This window comes from Ochotona princeps, chromosome 15 (assembly GCF_030435755.1).
Source record: "Ochotona princeps isolate mOchPri1 chromosome 15, mOchPri1.hap1, whole genome shotgun sequence".
NCBI classification, from domain to species: Eukaryota; Metazoa; Chordata; class Mammalia; order Lagomorpha; family Ochotonidae; genus Ochotona; species Ochotona princeps.
The window spans coordinates 33,045,799-33,065,871 of NC_080846.1; the positions used below are offsets into that span (position 1 = coordinate 33,045,799).

General features: G+C 34.5%; 1 protein-coding gene across 10 annotated transcripts in view; it reads right to left on the reverse strand.

Moving 5' to 3' along the window:
• Positions 1-914: 914 nt before the first annotated feature.
• Positions 915-20,073, reverse strand: part of PPP1R12A (protein phosphatase 1 regulatory subunit 12A) — a 120,368-nt gene continuing 101,209 nt past the window's right edge. For 8 of the 10 annotated variants that reach the window (XM_058673224.1, XM_058673219.1, XM_058673222.1 and 5 more), the window contains 7 exons: positions 18,558-18,623; positions 16,625-16,641; positions 15,500-15,635; positions 12,521-12,625; positions 8,434-8,481; positions 5,597-5,647; positions 915-3,118 (listed from right to left, as the gene is read on the reverse strand). In XM_058673224.1, coding sequence (XP_058529207.1) covers positions 3,032-3,118; positions 5,597-5,647; positions 8,434-8,481; positions 12,521-12,625; positions 15,500-15,635; positions 16,625-16,641; positions 18,558-18,623 — 510 coding nt within the window. In that variant the 3' untranslated portion in view covers positions 915-3,031. Of the gene's footprint in view, positions 3,119-5,596; positions 5,648-6,343; positions 6,375-8,433; positions 8,482-12,520; positions 12,626-15,499; positions 15,636-16,624; positions 16,642-18,557; positions 18,624-20,073 lie in introns of all 10 variants that reach the window. The other 2 variants (XM_058673220.1, XM_058673223.1) reach the window with 1 other exon arrangement.

Below are 20,073 nucleotides of genomic sequence, written 5' to 3' on the forward strand. Positions count from 1 at the left end.
ACAAGGCTAGGATGTTTGCTCTGTATTGTGCTAATAAAAACAAAGTTAAGGACAACCTACAAAACTATGAAATACGAAGTCCTAGTTTGGAGAGAACAATCTGGATATACTATTTTTGCAACAGAATCAGTGGGTGTTGACACTGGGTGTGGTGACACTTTAGAGAAGCGAGGGAATATTACTTGGCAACCATTAAGTAAAATAATCTAATGGGATAGTAAGTATCCATTTTCCTTTTTCATGTAAATACTCGCCTATATTGTTTCACAGCTGTATTTAATTTGCTTTTCAGGAATTCGCATAAGAAATGTTTTCACAAATGACAGACATACAGTAATATCTATCGTTCTGTGAGCAGGAATAGAAGTATTAAAAGCAGACAGAAAGAATTCAAACCTTGTTGGATCAATTTGTTTAAAACAGGTGTATTGCAAGTCATCCATTAAAATTCTAAAATCAAAAGTGTCTCTTAATTAGTTTCAGGTCTATTAGTTGATTTTTGGACAAATCTAATTTGCAGAATGATCTAGTATTGAATCTTAAAAAGCATATGTCTGCAGCTATTAAAAAAAGTCAAAGGTTTATTTTTAAAAACCATTGTTTATGAAAATGAAATCTTGTGCTATAAGGCAATTAACTTTAAATTCAGTATTATCACTTTTTTAACCCACTTATAAGAAAACTAGTTCTCAGACTCTGCGTACAGACAGCTTTATGTAAAATATATAAACATTTGCTCAAATTGGTACACGGATTGCATAAATATGGCAATTAAGATTGCATTTACAGATGTGCATGTACAATGTTGTGCAAATTATCACAATATTACAATTTCAAAAATTATTTAATCTGGTATCCAAGTAAAGCAATTAGTGGAAAAACACCCATGCAGAACAAAATTTAAAACATCTTCATTAAAAGTTCACACATTTAAAATAGTTTTATTCATTTTATTTGTATATGTCAAAATACATTTTTATTTCCAAAATAGTGGGTTTTGCAACTAGTTTCATGCAGAAACAAGGTCTGCTCAATACTACCAGTAAGTTCAATATAGCACAGTAGCTGTTCAGTTTTAGATACAAAGAATAAATAACCTAAATACAAAACACTAAAATATTAGAAACATGTATTTAATCATTCTTCACAGGCATCCGAACTTCACAAATATAAACCATAGCATGCCTAACTGTTGTGCAACTGGAACATGTTGCTGTCACTCAAACTGATCAATATATTTTACCTCCACATAAGAGCATGGAAATTCTCCATATTCAGACCCACCACTCATACAGTTCAAATATAACCAAAAATAAAGTTTCCACAACTATCCTTGTACCTTTAAAATCAAGAATCCTGAGCTTGGTAGTAAGAGCATAACCTTATATCTTCATAAAACCAATCAAGAAAGGGAGGATTTAAAATCCTGCTTACCAAAACACCCTTCCCAATCCCAAGTAATCTAAAATAGGCAGTAGAACACAATGACCTTTTAAAATGAGGGGGTACAAATTCACATTTAATATAGTATACAATACAATCGATAATACAATCAGCTACTTATAAGCTTTACAATGTACAATTTATTCAAATGGCTGAACTGTTCAGTGGTTAAGGAGACAGTTATGTGTCGGAAAGATGTGATACTTTTTGCATGGTTCCATGAAAATATAAAAGCGATTTGTCCAAATAGAAGCCATCTTCACTATGTACTTAGTTTTTTTCTTTTTTTTTTTTCCCCTTAAAAAAGGCCACTGAAATGTATAAAATGGTCTGAATATGATGGTGGTATCAAAGTTGATGCCTCTTCACATGGCAATAGCAGTGCATTTAACATTAACTCACGGGTTAAATCTGCAAATAATTCCATAGCATTACTTTGGCTAGCACAACAGTTTTAGACAGCACTCAGATAAATATAGGTATGTGAAATGTGAAGTATTTATCTTATGCAACTTTAATTATGGTTGAATATTGTCAAACAAAAACTGAAAACTAAAAGCACTTTACAGTAGAAAACTTTTGTAAAGATAGGACTCCATATAATGTGTAACTTTTTAAGTCTTTATATCACATTGTTATTGAAGTTTTTTTGAACACTATGATGGAGTAGCCTACTTTGCATTAACAGACATTTGAAATTAGAAAATATCAAGCATGCCATGTGGTAGTCTAAAAATCAAAACAATACACTTATTTATATATACAGCATCACTCAGTACCTGCTAAAATGAATGTGACAATTATAGAATCTAACATCTTATACTACAATAATAAAAAACAAGAAGTGACGAATGAAGGTAGAAAATAGGACTTAAAAGATCTAATAGCAATAGACTTTAAAGCATTCATATAAGAAATAAATGCATATTGCACAAACAGTGAAAGCAAATGTTCCACCAAGCAATTCAGTTCCAGGTGGGAGACAACACAGCAAGTCTAATACATGACAATAATCTCAGAAGAGTGAGTGTGTTTCTGTAAATGAAAAGGCTGTGAAAACATAGAGGACTCTGCCACATGAAGAGTTAGAAGGAAAAGAAAAATAAACAAACAAACCCAAACTTAGATGTAAAGCCAAAAAAAATTAAATATCAAAAACTGGAAACTGTGGCACATCAAAAAATGCTGAATAACTGTCTTCTGTGAGAGCTGGAAGTTTTCTGTTGACACTAACGTATTTATGTACAACTAAGGCTTACTGGTTAAATATCTGAGGCATATCTGGCCTTGAACACTTTCCTTATATGCTGGAGCTGTAAACAAGTTTTCTCAGTCATTAAAAAAAATTTTCTCAGCAGCTGCATTAACATGAAACAATGGTCTTGATTAAAAAACAAAACAAAACAAAACAAAAAAACCCTTCCCCCTCCCCCCCAAAACAAAATAAAACAAAAAAAATCCTAGATAAGAGGGTATTTGGCAGGATATCCGAAAATGACAGTCTCCAAGGAGTCTTCCCAGGCTTACAGTGACTGTCACTATGGTCCACTGGGTTACTAAGATGTGCAATTCCTGCTGACTTTTTTTTTTATTTGGAAAGTTTGCTTATTACTCTGATCAAAGCCCCATTTTCATCCTTTAGCCTCTGGTTGTCTGCTTTTAGGTCTGGTAACATCTATGAGGGAGGAAAATAGAAAAAAAAAGTTTCACTTTAACAAAAATATAAAACATTACTGTTCATAACTTAACATTTTCATCACAAAAACACATGATGTCAGTTATATACATATACAATAAATATTTCTAATGTGTAAAATCATGTATCAAGAAGAAAGAAAAAAAATCCCAAGAAAGTAACTGGCTTAACAAAAGAATGAAAGATTTATGTTTTTAAAAGTACAATAACAGTCTACAAAAGTCAGTTGGTTTTATGTCTTATAAGCACATCATTTTAGAGCAGCCAAGAAGTGAAGCCTATTTTCTTGCACTAGACTCTTGAAAGGAGTCTTTTATTGTTCCTGAAGCCTTTTGTTTATGTTGGACTTAAAACTGTAATACCTTTGTGATACAGACATACACAACACACAAAAAGATTCCATCTGCCAAAGCAGCATGGAGCTAGACTTGTCCAAATTACTATATTATTCACATGCTATACCTAAGTTTAAGTGCTTACTACAATGTGTGTTCTAAGACATGTGCTCACAAAGTAATTATCACTATTATTAGAATGGTATAAAGTATTAAGCTAAAGTATTAAGAGCTTACCCATTAAAGCATCCTAACCCCACAAAATAACTGACTAGTATTTGAAACAGAAAGCTACACTCTCATATCCTCCAAACAAAGCAATTCAATTTTCCTTCAAGTAAGAAAGAGCCAACATCCCATACGGGCCCTGGTTTGTGTCCCAGCTGCTCCATTTCACATCTAGCTCCCTGATTGTCACCTGGGAAAGCAGCAGAAGATGACACAAGTCCTTGGGACCCTGCACCCACGTGGCAGACCTGGAAGAAGCTAAAAGCTCCTGACTTTGGATTGGATCAGCTCCAGATGTTGAGGCCATTTGGGGAATGAACTGGTAGATAGGATATCATTTTCTCTCTCTCTCCTTCTCTCTGTAAATATGCTTTTCCAATAAAAATAAATAAAACCTTAAAAAATTTATTAAAGGCAAAATTCCTATATGATGCTTTAGTTTAATTTTATGTAGAACTAATCAATTCTTTCTCAGTGTGGAGAAAATAATCTGAAGTTTGTCTATTAGGATATCTGTAACACAGAACTAAATGAATATAAACTACAATTGTTCTGACTGTAAAGGACGTTATTTTCAAATAAAGCATACCAACTCATCAGCTTCAAAAAAATATATAGAATGCTACACTGTTTGTTCCATGTTCTTTTAGTAAAAAACAGTAAATATTAACACATTTTAATATTTTAAATATGTGTGAAGCCAAAAATGTGCAAAAGCTTTACTCAAGTGCAGATAAATCTTTAAATTCCTAAGTCATTTCTTAATTTTACTGTTGCTTATCAGTTGCAATATATCATTAGTGATACTTTATAGCATTTTGAGAAGTCATGCATAATGGAAGTTATATGATGAGCTTCGGACACGTGGCATTGATTTGTAAAAGTGAGCTCTTACTAATCAGTGACACAGTTACTATTACACCACCACCTGCCAGGCTCTACCAAAAGAAATGATGAATTACAGATTTACAGACTGCACGTGCCTACAGAACCCTGAATGCCTGGCTACACTCTCCTCAAGGCCCTATTCTCTAACAGCAGATGCTCATTTTGCTTTTTCAGAGTTTGAATTTGCTTTATTTGGTACAGGTTCTGCAGGAATCATAACATAAAGAAACAAATAGAGAACAAGAAAATGGGTAGGTGCAGAGTAAGAATAATGAATAGCAAAAGAAAAAAATAAGAGTCTTAAAAGAATATTCCAAAAGATGTAGAAAGGTAAGTAATGCATTTCTAAAATTTAATTTCAAATTAATCAATACAAGCAACCAAAACTCAAGTTTTGTTTCTTATTTTCAAAGATAGTGACTCATATGCCTTAATAATAAACTAAACAATTCATCAATAAAACAGTTGAGTCTTAAACTTCTAATTCTACAGGCATAATTTCCTTTGCTTTAGTTAATTTGTGATGCAATAAAGATAATATAGGCAAAGATTTGACAAGATGGAATTCTTATTTTCTTTCACTGCAAACAGTATTTAACATTCAGATCTAGTAACTATCTCCTTAGGCAACACACAAGTAGATAATACAACAGTTGTGCCTGTCTACTCTTTTAATTTTAAACCTCCTCTATCATTTATTGTCTTAGAAATGCAAGAGTATATAAAAATTGGGATAATAAAAATAACGTTCACATCTTAAGAGTTACACCTAATTTTCCTACACTGCTACAAAAGTGTTATCAAAATGGTTTAGTTTTTAATTTTTCTTCTAAAACCTGGATTTTTTCTTCACTAAAACCTGGATTTAGGAAAAAGAAGCACAGGGTACAGACAGCTAATAATCTGGGTAATCAGCTTTGAGAACAACTAATGTAAGCAATGTCTACAGTAGTTATTACAAAATGTATGTTCATCATATCTTCCATAAAAAGCATGGGGTACTTACTTTAAGCTCTTCTTCCATTTCAGATATTCTTCTTTCTAGAGCTCTTCGTTCCTAGATCAATTTAAGGTTTCAATATTAATTATATAGCTATTAAATTCTTGGGTTTTATTTTATATTGTGAAACAGTGATACTTTAGAATTACATCAGGAGCAGTACAGAAAAAGATGTGATGGCAGTGATGTGTAAAGAGCTTTCCAAAATTTGAAAATAATAAATATGAAATACTTTATAAGCTTTTAAATTAAAGCTTCAACATTCTGGTAAGAAGTTAAATACGTGTTCAAATTAGTTTTCCATTCATGTAAAACTCAGGTAGAGTAAACAAATCTCAAGACTGAGGATTTTAGAGAAAAAAAAAAGTCACACAAAGATGCACTTACACTACAGTGACAGAAGCAGAAAAGCATGAAGCGGACATGCCTCAAGTGTGTACGATGAATTTCAAAAGATTCTAAGAGAAGCTCAATTTACCCCATACACTGTGTGCTAGCCATTATTTACTCAACCTACTATACAGCTTTGTATTAAGCTTGATACTGTGTGTAGCATTAATGCGGTGAATTTAATGGAGAAGCAACTGCAGCATTTATTTTAAACTCATTTCAAAGAGTGACAGGCAAAGCCAACACACAATATATTATTGCAGTGTATTGTTTTATTTTCCCATAAATGATAAGCATTCTAGGGTGTTATGCAAAAAAGCAAGCAGCAGTATATGATCAGCTGTAAAACTGGTTAGGTCATACCGCCCAGAAGATACTGACTCTTGCCGGTCACCTTTCAGATACAAACCATTTATATTTAGTTTAATCACACTGAAACTATTTCCAAGACATTCTTTCCCAGATTAATAATTAATGCTGACATTTAGTAAAGCAGTACACTTACAGTAATGTCAATGTTTCAGGTAGGTGATTTAAGAACAATGGATGAGATTCTACTCATGGTCTCACAGTACCGGGTTAATCTAATACTCACATGCTTACACGTTATTCATTATTACAGATGAAATGTTATTTTCTACAGAGAACTTTCTCTTAGTTAAAGTCAAAGCTGAGAAGAATTCATATGAACACTGTACTTGGTCAAATGAAAGCACCAGAGTGTCCTATTTGAGCCTCACAACCTTGTGAAATAGCATGAAGAGACTTCTGAGTGAGATGTAATCTTTTCCCCATGAGCCTCGATTTTGTTCTGCTCCCCCAAGATTTCAGCCTAAGGCAAGATGAGAACTCCACATCAACTGTCTGATGCTACTGTCTCAATGAAATTGAGCGTTGTAAAGCTATAGGTAATTACTTGTGTTGGATAAATAAGTTCAATACATTAAAAAACATTTAAGAGAAAATGCATTTAAAATGCTTAGGCCAGTGTATGCATGACATACAGAGAATATCATTAGCAGTTATCATTAATAACTATGAATGTTTATAAAACTGAGAGCAGTTTAGCTGCATTGTAATTTATCTACATGTGACAAGCATAAAAAAATCAGCTGAGAATATAAGGGTACCAAAAGGTTCTCTGTGTGTGTGTAAGCCTAGGGAAAAAAAAAAAGGAAATGTACCAAATCATCAGTTTGCTCTGTGTTTCAGCTTATAAATGATATTCACTTTATTTGGCAACAATTCTGCAACAAACATACTGCTTTCATAAGAAAAATGTAAAAACTAAAAAATATGACTTCTCAAAATAAACATTTTAAGTATATTTTATGATTTCTTTCATCTCAACCACTACTATGATACCAGAGAATTTTATTATTTCTGTGTATCTTGGAGATAAGACTCTAATCAGCAATATACAAACGATTCTACATTTTAGCAATTATTATATATATATATTTTTAAAATGGCTTAATACAAATTTTTAACACTTGCTGAAGTCACAAAATGATAGCTACTGCAAGGCGTGACATAATAAATGAAATCTTAAAAGACTGCATCTATATTGTGCATTTTTTTTACCATTTTGCTTAGTTTGGGGGTAGGGAAAATGCAAACAGATTATATTAAAAACAGAAGAAAATATTTTTGTATTGACTGCTCCTGATGAAGTATGCTTTAACTTAGTCATAGCTATCCAATGTGATTTCTCCTCTGGTCAAAACTGCACCAAGTCTAGCCACTGCTCAGCTGCCTCACAGATACTCTGAAGTCTCTCTCCTTTACTTTGGAGCAAGCACACATTCAACTACTCAGACTACACTTGCAGAGTTACTCCTTTCAAACTCCAGGTCCCTGAGCAGTAACAATAACTGGAGAGAAATATAAGTGAACATACCACAGCCAATACAACTGAAAAAATGTTAAAATGACAAAGATTTTCTTGAGATCAATTAAAATCCTATTTAATGCTAAGTAAAGTCAAAATTAAAAATATTGTTGAGCTAGGTTTTAAAGAAGTTTGAAAATTTGATGTCCTCAGATTTAGAAATTTTAGGAATGCAAATATTTTAACTTTATAAAGAACTGAAACTTACATATGATTAATATGCTTTTGGTATTTAACTACTGGAAATTAGTGTGAGTTCAAACTGTTAGATTTACAGACACAAGATGTATGTTCAAGAATAAAAGCAAGACAGTATTTTAAAGAATTCATTAAAAGAATAAATTTTATTTAAGGCCAATGGATACCTAGACAGATCCTTTAGGACTTTATGAAGAAGTTAAGTTATATATTAACTAAGCTAATACATAAAAATGTTAACCAACTGAAACTATAGTAAGAATAAAAGAAAAATGACCCAATGCTTACAAAAAAGAAAAAAATAAACCCATAGCAAACTACTGAAGTGGAAAATGATTGCTTATTCAATAAGATGGACACTTACCCTTTTTTCCATTTCCAATAGCGATCTATCTGCAAACCTCTCTTGTCTCTGCAACAAAGCAAGAAAGTATAAAAGAGATTTCAGTGCAATGAAGACTGGAGGGTTGGAGGGGTCACAGAAACTTAAAACAAAAGTGTGTTTACTCATTTTCAATTCTTTGAAAGGCAGAGCAAAAGAGTCACGGAGACAGCCTTCATTCTGCTGGTTACTCCCCAAATGAGCCTAACAGTCATGCTGGGACCAAGCTGCAGGTAGCAACCTGAACATTCCATCCAGGTCTCCCACACGGGTGGAGGGACTCAGGTACTCAGGCCAGCATGTGCTGTGTTAATACAAGTGAGGTGGAACTGCACCCCAGGCAAACCCCAGGTATACTGAATGTTCGACAAAGGCAGCCTACATGGGAACTCTTGAGGGAACTGAAACAGATCAGAGCATTTTAGGTAGAGTACTAATAAACAGGGTGAGGAAATTATAAAAAAAGAAACAAGATTTGTACTAAAATAATAAAAAGTATGAAGAATGTTTTAAAACAGAATGGTCTCACAGCTTTTATTCTACTGTTTGTATCACTTTTCCCCAGGTATTTTCAGGCCTAGCCGGCGGTGAAGAGAGTGAGTACTACGGAAAAATACAAAGGACATCGGCGCTTTCCCTCAGAAGGTCATGTTTTCTCTTTCTCTGCACTATTAGGAAATGTTAATATGAAATGCACTTGTTACTAGGTGAGTGATTTCAAGTCTATATAGCCAGATCAATAAATTGGCCTTTCTGTTTTCTCCTAACGTTATCAAAATTTTGCTTACTCTAGGTGTTTTTTGTTCCAATTATTATATTATGTTCCAGCATCAGCAAGGAGGTTCACTGCTATGACATTCTGGCTATAGAGCTTTCTCCCTTGGTAACTTGGCTCTCTGTTTCTCTTTTTGCCTTATATTATCTAAAAATTGATAAAATCTTGAGATCTGAGTCTGGCTTGGAAGGTGGAAGGCTTCTTGGGTTTTAAGCTACACACTAGATTCTATCCTCAAGAGCTTTGTATCTGGATGCTGAGCTTGTATCAGTTAAAAACATTAGGTATCTTAAATCTTAACTTACACTGACCTTTGTACAGATGCCTCCTTTGCGATTTCTGGTCAATTTGCTGAAATGAAGCCATCCAATGACTTCCTCATTAATAGCCAATGTGATGAATAGCCAACTTTACTAATACACTAAAAATAATTTTTGACCACTTTAACAAGAGTAATCGTTTATTATTTCTAACCATGAAACAGGAATTTTGTCATCTATTAAGCAAAATTCCAGTTTAATGTACTCTATGAATTTTCTCTTTGTCAATCTTTAGCTTTTACATCTTAGTATCTTTAGCACTTGTAACCAAATTACTTACAGCTTTCTAAAGATATTAATTTTTTTGCATATTTGAAAGGTAAAACGAGTGAGAGTGGAGAGGCAGAAGCAGAGGGAGATGGAGAGACTGGGAGATGGAAGAGTTCTCCCATGCAATGTTTGAAGCCTCAAATGCCCGCAACAATGGAAGATGGGCCAGGCTGAAGCCAAGAGTCAGGAAATCCACCTGACATGAACCCAAGTACTTGGTCTACCAATTGCTGCCTCAATTATGTTGGCAGGAAACTGGATTAGAAATATTTCAGAAGCAGCTGGGGCAATGAGATCACATACAGGTCAACAAATTTTTAGACTGGAAAACATATTTCTACTGGAGAGTTCCAAAAGTAGAAAATTTGTCTGCCAATTTCATGGGTAATATAACTTCAGTCTAGCTAATCTTTTCTCCTACTATTCTTAAGATTTTGAAAACCAAAATCAGGGCCCAGTATGATGGTTCAATTGGCTAATCCTTCCTTTGCAAGTGCTGGGATCCCATATGAGCACTGGTTCATGTCCCAGCTGCTCCACTTCCCATCCAGCTCTCTACTTGTGGCCTGGGAAAGCAGCAGATGGCCCAAGGCCCTGGGACCCTGCACCCACATGGGAGACCTGGAAGAAGCTCCTGGCTTCAGATCAGCTCAGTTCCAGCCATTCTAGTCATCTGGTGAGCATTAATCCTTCCTTCAAATTACTTACTTATTTAAAAGTCAGAATTACAGAGAGAGGGAAAGGAAGAGAGAGAGAGATTTTCATTTGCTAGCTCACTCCCCAAATGGCTACAACAGCCAGGGATGCGCCAGTCCAAAGCTCAAAGCCCAGAGCTTCTACATTTATTCTTATTGGAAAGGCAGATTTACAGAGAGATGGACAGATAGAAGGACTTCCATCTATTGGGTCAGTCCCCAAGTTGCCGCAACAGCCAGAGCTGAGCTGATCAAAATTGAGGAGCCTGGAGCTTCTTCTGGGTCTCCCATGCAGTGCAGGGTGCTAAGACCTTGGGCCATCCTCAACTGCTTTTCCAGGCCACAAGCAGAGAGCTGGATGGGAAGTGGAGCATCTGGGACTTGAACCGGCGCCCATATGAGATACCAGCTGTTGCAAGGGAAGGATTTTAGGAACTAGACTATTGCGCCGGGCCCAATAGCAGTGTTATTTTTATGAAACCTCCTTATGATAAATTCAGCATATTTAACAAGATATTCAAGGCGACTTAAAAAGCAGAGGCTATCCTATTTGTTTTTCAAAAGTTGGCACTTGACCTGTAGAAGTTTTATTAAGGTCATACCTGAACAGGACCATGTTCAGTTAACAGATTGATGAGCACAAACAAGGGGCTCTAACCTGCTAGTAAATGGCTAAATCTCCAATTCCCCTCTACTGCAGAGTTTGAATGAAGAGGCTTTCAAGAAGAACTGGGTGACAGTAAAGTCTCACAGACAGAACTGGATATCATACTTATTAAACATGATCACATTCCCAAAGCTGAAACAACGTTCAGAGAACATGTTATGTTATTTTCATGGAAGCTGAGATTAAGTTACCAGTGAAAGCTCAAACATGGCCATGTTCTACTCTATGTAAAGTTTAATGGAAGTCAGTTGTCCTTGACACATCAGTTTTTATGACACCTTGCTATGGAACATGTTCTTGCTCTGCTTTTTACTTTTCCTGGCTATTTACAGCAAGCTACCAACAACTGAAGGAATCTCAAGTCTGAATCTGGTGTAACTGCTTCATAACCCAACAGTGACTAACAAAACTAAAAGACCTAGTTACAAATTCAATAAAACTTATAAAACGTAAGAAAAACAACATCCAATTTATAGAAATCGATATGCCAATTTAGAACAATATTTTCGAGCTAAATGAAAGCTGTGCTACAAAAATGTTTATGTTAGCAAGTCCCATGTTAAACTAGCCCATTTTCTTAAAAATTTCAGTCTGCTAGAGTTTGTAACATATTTATAATGCATATATAACATACATAAGTTTTAAGATGTAAAAATTTCACTGGTAGCAAATCTTTTTATTTTTTGAATAAGGCAGAGGACATTATATGCTTCATAGTATTACCGAAAATTGGTGCTCCGCAGCACGTGACAAAAAACACTTTCCAAGTCATATACATTATAGAGTATATGAAAGTCATATACATTATAGGGCCTATGTATAATGCTGTGAGTTTTGCTTAGCTATTTCAATTTTGCTATCTAAAATTGAGCTCTCTCGTTTACTGCATAGAAGGAAATTATAACAGAAGTTAAGATTAAAATGTCTTTCAGCATGAGTAAAATTGAATTACTTTTACTTGAACAGGAGATAATCAGAACTAAAAGTTACTAAAGCAATTACTATTGTTTTATTTTTTTCTGCAGATGTTTTCATTGCCTTATTACATTTGCTGTGCTAAATATAAGCACTTAAATTCTTCATGTGTTGTAACCTGGATATTTAAAAGCTTACAAAGACTTTTGACTTCTATATTCTTAATTCATACATTTAGCATTATTAATTTACTTTAGAAATAAGCAATTACCAGTAATTGCATCCTGGTGCCCTTTAAAATGAATAAACTATTATCAATAATGAAACTTCTGTTTAGAATTGATGTAAGAAAAGTTTCAGTGACATCTATTACATAAAATAAATCATAGTCGTTACCTTGAGAGTAACAGAACAAAATGATACAAACCTGGGTGGCTTTTTCCAATTGTAATTTAAGATCTGTCAATTCCATACTTGTATCATGTAGCTGTGCCTTTAGCTTTTCATTTTCAGCTAGAATTTGTTCATAAAGCTGTGAAAATTAGAGGGAGGAATAAATTACTATTAGGCTCTTTTCATACTTTAAGAAGATATGCAACATTAAAACAGAAAGATCATGTAATATATAAGCTATAATGATTAAATAAAAATACATTTGCTATTGCAAGGTAGAAACTGTAGTACAGGTGTTTTTATCTCTCACAAATTCTTACAAATTAGTTTAAGCATTTAAAACTTTATAGAAAAATCTGATTTTCTAGGTACGTCATAACAAGACTGAGGGACTATATATCTGCACTGAGAAAGAAATGGAGGGGAGTCTGAGCTTTCCGGGCCATCATTCTCTCTTGAATTTCAAAGAAATAAGATGGAAACTTTTCCAGAGTTAAAAGGCAAGTGAAAGAGTTCTTGAAATACTAAAACTCTCATGATAAAATCTAAGACACCTGGCTTTCTTGATTATTTCTTCCTCTTTCTTAACACCAGCTTGAATCCACTGCTTCTTTTCTATCCATTTCTACTACTTCCATTATAATTCTGGTGACCACAGGCTCTTATTTAATATTTTCAAGTATCAACATTGGTTTCCCTATCTATTTTCTAAAGGAGTGAATATCAACTTTTCTAAATGAAAATATAATTTAAGTGCCAAATATCCAATTACCCACTGCAAATTAAAATGTAATTGGCTTCACATTGTTTTTATCATACAGATATCTTTAAAAATGGGCTGTGAGGGACTGTGTACACTCTGGTCCCAGCATACACATCAGCTGAAGTCTCCAATAAGTGTCAACTCCACGCTACTGGTCACACTGAAAACCGATTCATTCCCAAAGCATCATGTGTCTTTTTACCATTAAGTCTGTGTGTTGGCAGTTTTATTCTGTTTGGAACATTTTTCTCTCTCATTTTTAACTACTAATCATCCTTTAGTAGTTAAGTAGGAGTTAACTACTAATCATCCTTTTTTCTTGGCTGAAATCTCTTTCTTTGGAATTAATCAACAGGTCCCATCACTTTCTTTTATTTCACAATTTTTTGAAACTCATTTTCTACATACAGGTAACTTTCCATTTAAAAACTCTTAACTCAGGCCTGGTGTGACAGCTAAACTGGCTAACCCTTGCCTTACAAGAGCGCAGATCTGAAATGAGCAGCACTGGCTTGTGTCCTGGCTGCTCCACCTCCCATCCAGCACCCAGTTCATGGCCAGGGAAAGCAGTCGAGGACGGCCAAAGCCTTGGGACCCTGCATCTGCATGGGAGACCTGGAAAAAGCTCCTGGCTCACAGCCTTGGATTGGCTCAGCTACAGCCGTGCTGGCCACTTGGAGAGTGAACCAATGGATGGAAAATCTTTTTCTCTCCTTTTTTCTGTAGATTTGCTTTTCCAATACAATAAGTAAATCTTTAAAAAATAATAATAAAAACTTAAAAAATCCTATTAACTCATTAGTACGATTGCATGAAAATGAGTGTTTCTCCAGTACAATGTAGATGCCCTTGACTGGCAGACTAGTATTTCCATCTCAACTTGATCATGAGTAAAATCTTACTACTTTGAAGAATTCAGTATTATTTATAAAAATTATTATTATTATTTTTTTTTTTTTAAAGATTTATTCATTTTATTACAGCCAGATATACACAGAGGAGAGACAGAGAGGAAGATCTTCCGTCCGATGATCCACTCCCCAAGTGAGCCGCAACGGGCCGGTGCGCGCCGATCCGAAGCCGGGAACCTGGAACCTCTTCCGGGTCTCCCATGCGGGTGCAGTGTCCCAAAGCATTGGGCCGTCCTCAACTGCTTTCCCAGGCCACAAGCAGGGAGCTGGATGGGAAGTGGAGCTGCCGGGATCAGAACCGGCGCCCATATGGGATCCCGGGGCTTTCAAGGCGAGGACCTCAGCCGCTAGGCCACGCCGCCGGGCCCTATAAAAATTATTTTTACTGGAAAGGCAGATTTCCAGAGAGGAGAGACAGGGAGAAAGATCTCCCTGATTCACTCTTAAAATGGCTGCGCGACGGCTATAGCTTAGCTGGTCTGAAGCCAGCAGCCAGAAGTTTCTTCCAGGTCTTCCACATGTGTGTAGGGAACTGGATGAGAAATAGACCAGCTGGAACATGCACCTGTGACCATATGGGATGCCAAAACTTGAAAGCAGAGGATCAGCCAATTAAGCCTTGTGTTGGCCTTAGAATTCAGTATTGTTTACCAAATGTTACTCATATTACAAGACAGCTCCTTCTCGCTCTTCTCTTGATGACTTGCCTTAAAAGAAAATATGTAATTTAAGTAACTGCCAACAACACAGGGGCATGGTATAAATAACCCCATGCACCATCTTCGTCCAATCAACATCACATTTTCTCCAAACTCATATTAGAAAGAATCATGATAGTCAGAACTCCAGGTTTTTGAGTTTGTAGGATTTACTTTTTAACTACTTCTTTTAATAACAAATTAGCTACTACAAGCTTTTCTTAGTTATCTAACAAAAGTTATATTTTCCTTTAAAAAAAAAAAGTCATATTCTATTTGGCTGTTTCCTACTAACAGATAAAGAAACACTTGATCTTAGCCAAAAGTCCGAGAAGTGATTCAGATAAACAAACAGGGTGTGCATGTGTACACATAAAGATCCACACAACCTACAAAAAATCCTGTTCAGCTCAATTATAATATAATGTGAAACAGATACTTTTCCATTCCTCACAATAAGTTATTTATATTGTATTATCATCTGTCAAAAATTGAAAATGAAAGTTATTTCAGGATACTGATTTCACGATGAGTTTGTCACAAAAATATATGAAAGAAATACAAAATTACAACACAGAAGGTAACTTACAACACAGAAGGTAACTTACTTTTAAGGCAATATAGCTAAACAATATAAGTACCTTTTTAAAGTCAGTTGAGTCATCCTTTTCTAGTCTGCTACTATAAGGTTTTCTTTCTTCTAAGTAACTGTAGGATCCAGAACGACCCAGCAAGGAATCGTACCGATCACTAGCTGAAGTGGAACTGGTTTCATATCTTCAAAAGATAAGTTTAAATAAAAATTCTTAGTGTAAGCTTTAATAAGTTACATGAACATACATTGGAATATATTAACTTGATAGGCCAAAACAGCAGGTAACAATTTCCTGTTTATTAACTAATCAAGTCTTGTGACAGGTAACTAAAAATTGTTTTCCAATACTACGCAACTTCAAATATTTAAACGATTAATTTCCACAGCTGAAAATCAAAGCTGGTTTCACAATCTAACAAATATTTTCAATAATATAAAACCAAACTTTTTTTTCGTAACATGACATTGTATTATAATTTAGTTGGTAGCATCTTTTCTTTCACAGGGAATTCTAACATAATGGTGTTTAGATTTAAATATAGTATATCCAAAGTGATTGTCAACTTGTCCTCAACAGGAAGAACATAATATGGTAGATGGAAATTCTCTTCCTATGATTCTGAACTTAAGTTTCTGTTTCTGAGAAACATTATCTACTCTTGATTTCAGTTCAGCAAAACTATCAATAAAGAAACTTTGTTCTGGCTTATACAAGGCAGTGGTAACAAACATGGGCAAAACAAATGGTTTGGAAGTTACATTCAAGGATATACTGCAATTTCTCTGAGAATAATAATGAGTTAGATGCCACTGTTAAAAATAGCTTCATTTCTTTATCTAAATATTTTGACCACTTAATTAAGATTCTGGCCAAGGGGGAATTCCATCAGTCCTTATCTTAATAATGATACAGTCAGCAGTGAAGTAACCTACGAAAATTTAAGGAAAGTTACACTGTAGAAACTTGGCAAAGATCTTCCTTCATAGTGACCTACTATGACTGGTGAACTAAAAGTAAAGCCTTTAATGAAGAAAACTAAAAATATTAAATAGGCCATCCACATTTCTATACATTATTACCAAGATAATTCAATAAACATCCATAAGTATGTAATGAAATAATTTTAGCAAAACCAGAAAAGGGTCAATAAAACAAAAAGGCTAAACATACCTAGAAATGGAATCCGTCTATAAAAAAAGAGAAAAACAAACACAGGCACACTAAATTTCCAAGCAGTCCACAAACCATTAATTTAATCAAACAAGTAAATAACACCAACATCAAATTTAATCTCATCCTTTAACTCATCTGTTCACTATGCATGCTTTAACGTTAATGTGGCTGAATGTATAAAGATGTTCTAAGAACAAAGAATCATTATGTGTTTTCATATGCATAATATCATACAGTTGGCTTTCACAATCAATGGGTATCTTTTGTATCTTCCCATAAAAACTACCAGACATTTTTCTAATAATAGGGAAAGGGGAAGGAAGACTGAGACACATATTAATTACACTGCTTAGTAGAAGAAAAGTAACACCTTCTTACATGAAGAAGTGTTAAGTTTACTATGTGATACCTGAAAACAAAGGTTCTACTCTTTTTGGTTTCTGATGGAATATAAAACACAAATAAATAAATACGTATGATATTGCATGCTAGGCTAAATGTATACATAATTTAAGGCATAGAAAGTCAAAATTAACTGATTAAGTTTCTCAGGCAAATGGTCTGCTATACTAATGTTATAATAATTCTTGTTATCTAAGTGGTAAAATAGTTTCATTCAGAACCAACGCAGTGTTTCTGAGGCAATCACGAGCTTTTTCTCTTCTTACTGAAATATCTACTGTACTGATAATTTTCTGTAAGGCTGAACTTGTTGAATTCAAGAACTCCAATACAGAATGTCAGTGTACAGACTGCTGTATCAAGTGTCCGCTACACTTTCTACTGTTTAATTCAGTTTTTCTGTTACTTATAATTCAAAGAATGCTAGCACAAAGATCTAAAAACTGTCCTTTTTTACTTAAAATGAACAAAACTGTTTAAATTCTCTAGAAATAGACAATTCTTATGCTTGGAAATGATGTTCCACATAATATCTCATATGCAACATCAATAATAAAAATGCAATTTTGGAAGCCAGAAAATCTCCCTTCTCCTCCAGCTAGGAGGGAGATAGGGGTCTGTGTGTTAAGGCAGTGAAGTGTCAGATGAAGAAAATCATTAACTTTCTCTCTCTTCTGTACCTGCCCCCTTTTTTTTCCTTGAATGATGACAATTCATAGCACATTAATACGGGAGGAAGCTGATGGATGAACTGACAGAATATAATCAATCTGCAAGATTTAAGAGATTTCCCTTCAACTCTGACAACTAACAGGCAAAGGGTCATTATTACTCCCTACAAATAATTTACCCTCAGAACTAATTCACTCAACCTAACCACTAAGGGATAAAATTATCTTTTGGGTTAAAAAAAAAAAAAAGCAAGGGAAGAGACTTTCGCTGCTGCTAGCTGTGCAGCATTAAGTCCTTCCTCCTTGCCCTCAGTTTTTCGTCAGTCCTGTGAGAGAAAACAATGCCACTGCAGAAGATTGTTGGAAAAACCTAGTTGTGATTATGAGTAAGTCTTTTAAGACCTCAAATTTCTAAAAATGTTAAAGAAAGAGGTTGGCTTATCTTTTCAGCTAATATAATTTTGCCTCCTATAGAAATAAAATCTTAGCATACATCTGCATTCCTGCTATTTGCATTATTTGGATATTTTCCTTTGGTCAGAGTTCTATTTGCATTTTTGCTTTTTTCCTTTCAACCTTAGAGGCTTAATGCATAACTAAACTTTAACAATTAAGAGTATACAATCTGATGATTTTTTATAGTTGTGGGCATATCATAATCCTACCATTACAATAAAAATCAAAAACATATCCAATGCCTCTAAAAACTTTTTGTGTCTCCTTCTTGCCCTTCACTCCAGTCCTTTATATGCAGATGTGAAATGTAATAACTGATTTACATGAACAAACGTAATTAAGCATAATTAAAAAGCAATTAAGTATCAATGTTTTTCAATAAAAACATTAACAGTATTTACCTGAGTTTCTTTCTTATTAGAGCCTTCTTCTGTATCTGATTGTTGTTCTTGCTCATTTTCGTCACTCTAAAAATGGATTTCCAATTTATATTAAGAATTTAAAGATTTCAAACACCTAAAAACTCTAGAAACTTTCCAATTTAAAATAATTTTTGAGAAAAATAAACTATGAAATAATAAAAAATTACTTATAAGGGGGTTTTTTATTCCATTTAGAGGAAGTCTTTCTGATCAATTAACTCAAGCCAGCACAGAAATATAAAAAACAGACTACAGATGTGCGAAGTAAAATAATTTTCTAAAAGATTTCTTTATTTTTATTGGAAGGGCAGATCAGATATACAGAGAAACAGAAACAGAGAGATTTTCCATCTGCTGGTTTACTCCCTAGGTGGCTGCAATGGCCCAAGCTGAGCAAAGCTGAAGCCAGGATCCAGGAGCTTCTCCCAGGTCTCCCACGTGGGTGCAGAGTCTCAAGGCTTTGGGCCATCCTTGACTGCTTTCCCAGGCCATAGCAGGGAGCTGGATGGGAAGTGAGGCTGCTGGGACACAAACTGGTACCCATAAAGAAAGGACTCTGGCTGCTAAGCTACTGTGCTGGAGCCTTTAAAAATAACTTTAAGCAAGAACGGGGTAGAAAGAAAAATTTGCTGTTTCTTTCAAAGAAAAAATTTTGAAATATTTTTAAAAATTAAAAAAAATTGCTTTGCTTTCCTCCAAAGGAAAATTGATCATAACATACAATCCTTACTTAGTTCCTAAGCCAACCAGCAAACTATGAAGCTATCCCATGTGGGTACAGGGTCCCAAGGCTTTGATCTGTCTTCGACTGCTTTCCCAAGCCATGAGCAGGGAGCTGGATGGGAAGTGGAGCAGCTAGGACACCAACTGGCACCCATATGGGATCCCAGAACATTCAAGGGCACTAGGATATTGTGCCAGGGCCTCGTTAAAAATTTTTATAGCAACATGTACCCTTGAGTCATTAATATGTAAATATTTTTCCACATCATTGATAATACAAAGATGTTTCAACATATCTTACATCTATGTTATTTGTGGTACATGTAGTTTCATTAGTAGTTGAATAAAATGAAAAATGAACTAAAGTAAATACAATTAAAAGACAAAAATAAGTAACAAAAGGTTGACATAGATAAGAGAAAAAAATACATTACACAAAGACTATTCAAGAGAGATCTTTAAAGAAAAGCAGAATTTAAAGTAAAGCTATTTGTATGTTAGAAATAAGCAGGAGCATACAAATATTAACTCAACAGGAGGTCAAGTGATCCCATGCTTTTTCCATGAAAGAATGGGGTTAGAGATTGAAGACAACAACAAAAATGAAGCAATACATGTAAATGGATTGCTATGATCAACAGTATGGATACAATTCACAAATGTAATACTGAGTTAAAAACCTAAAGTTTTACGGTTCCATTCACATGTGCCTCAAAAACAGGAACAGTCAATTATGATATCAGAAATCCTAACACTGGTTAAGTTTGAAAAT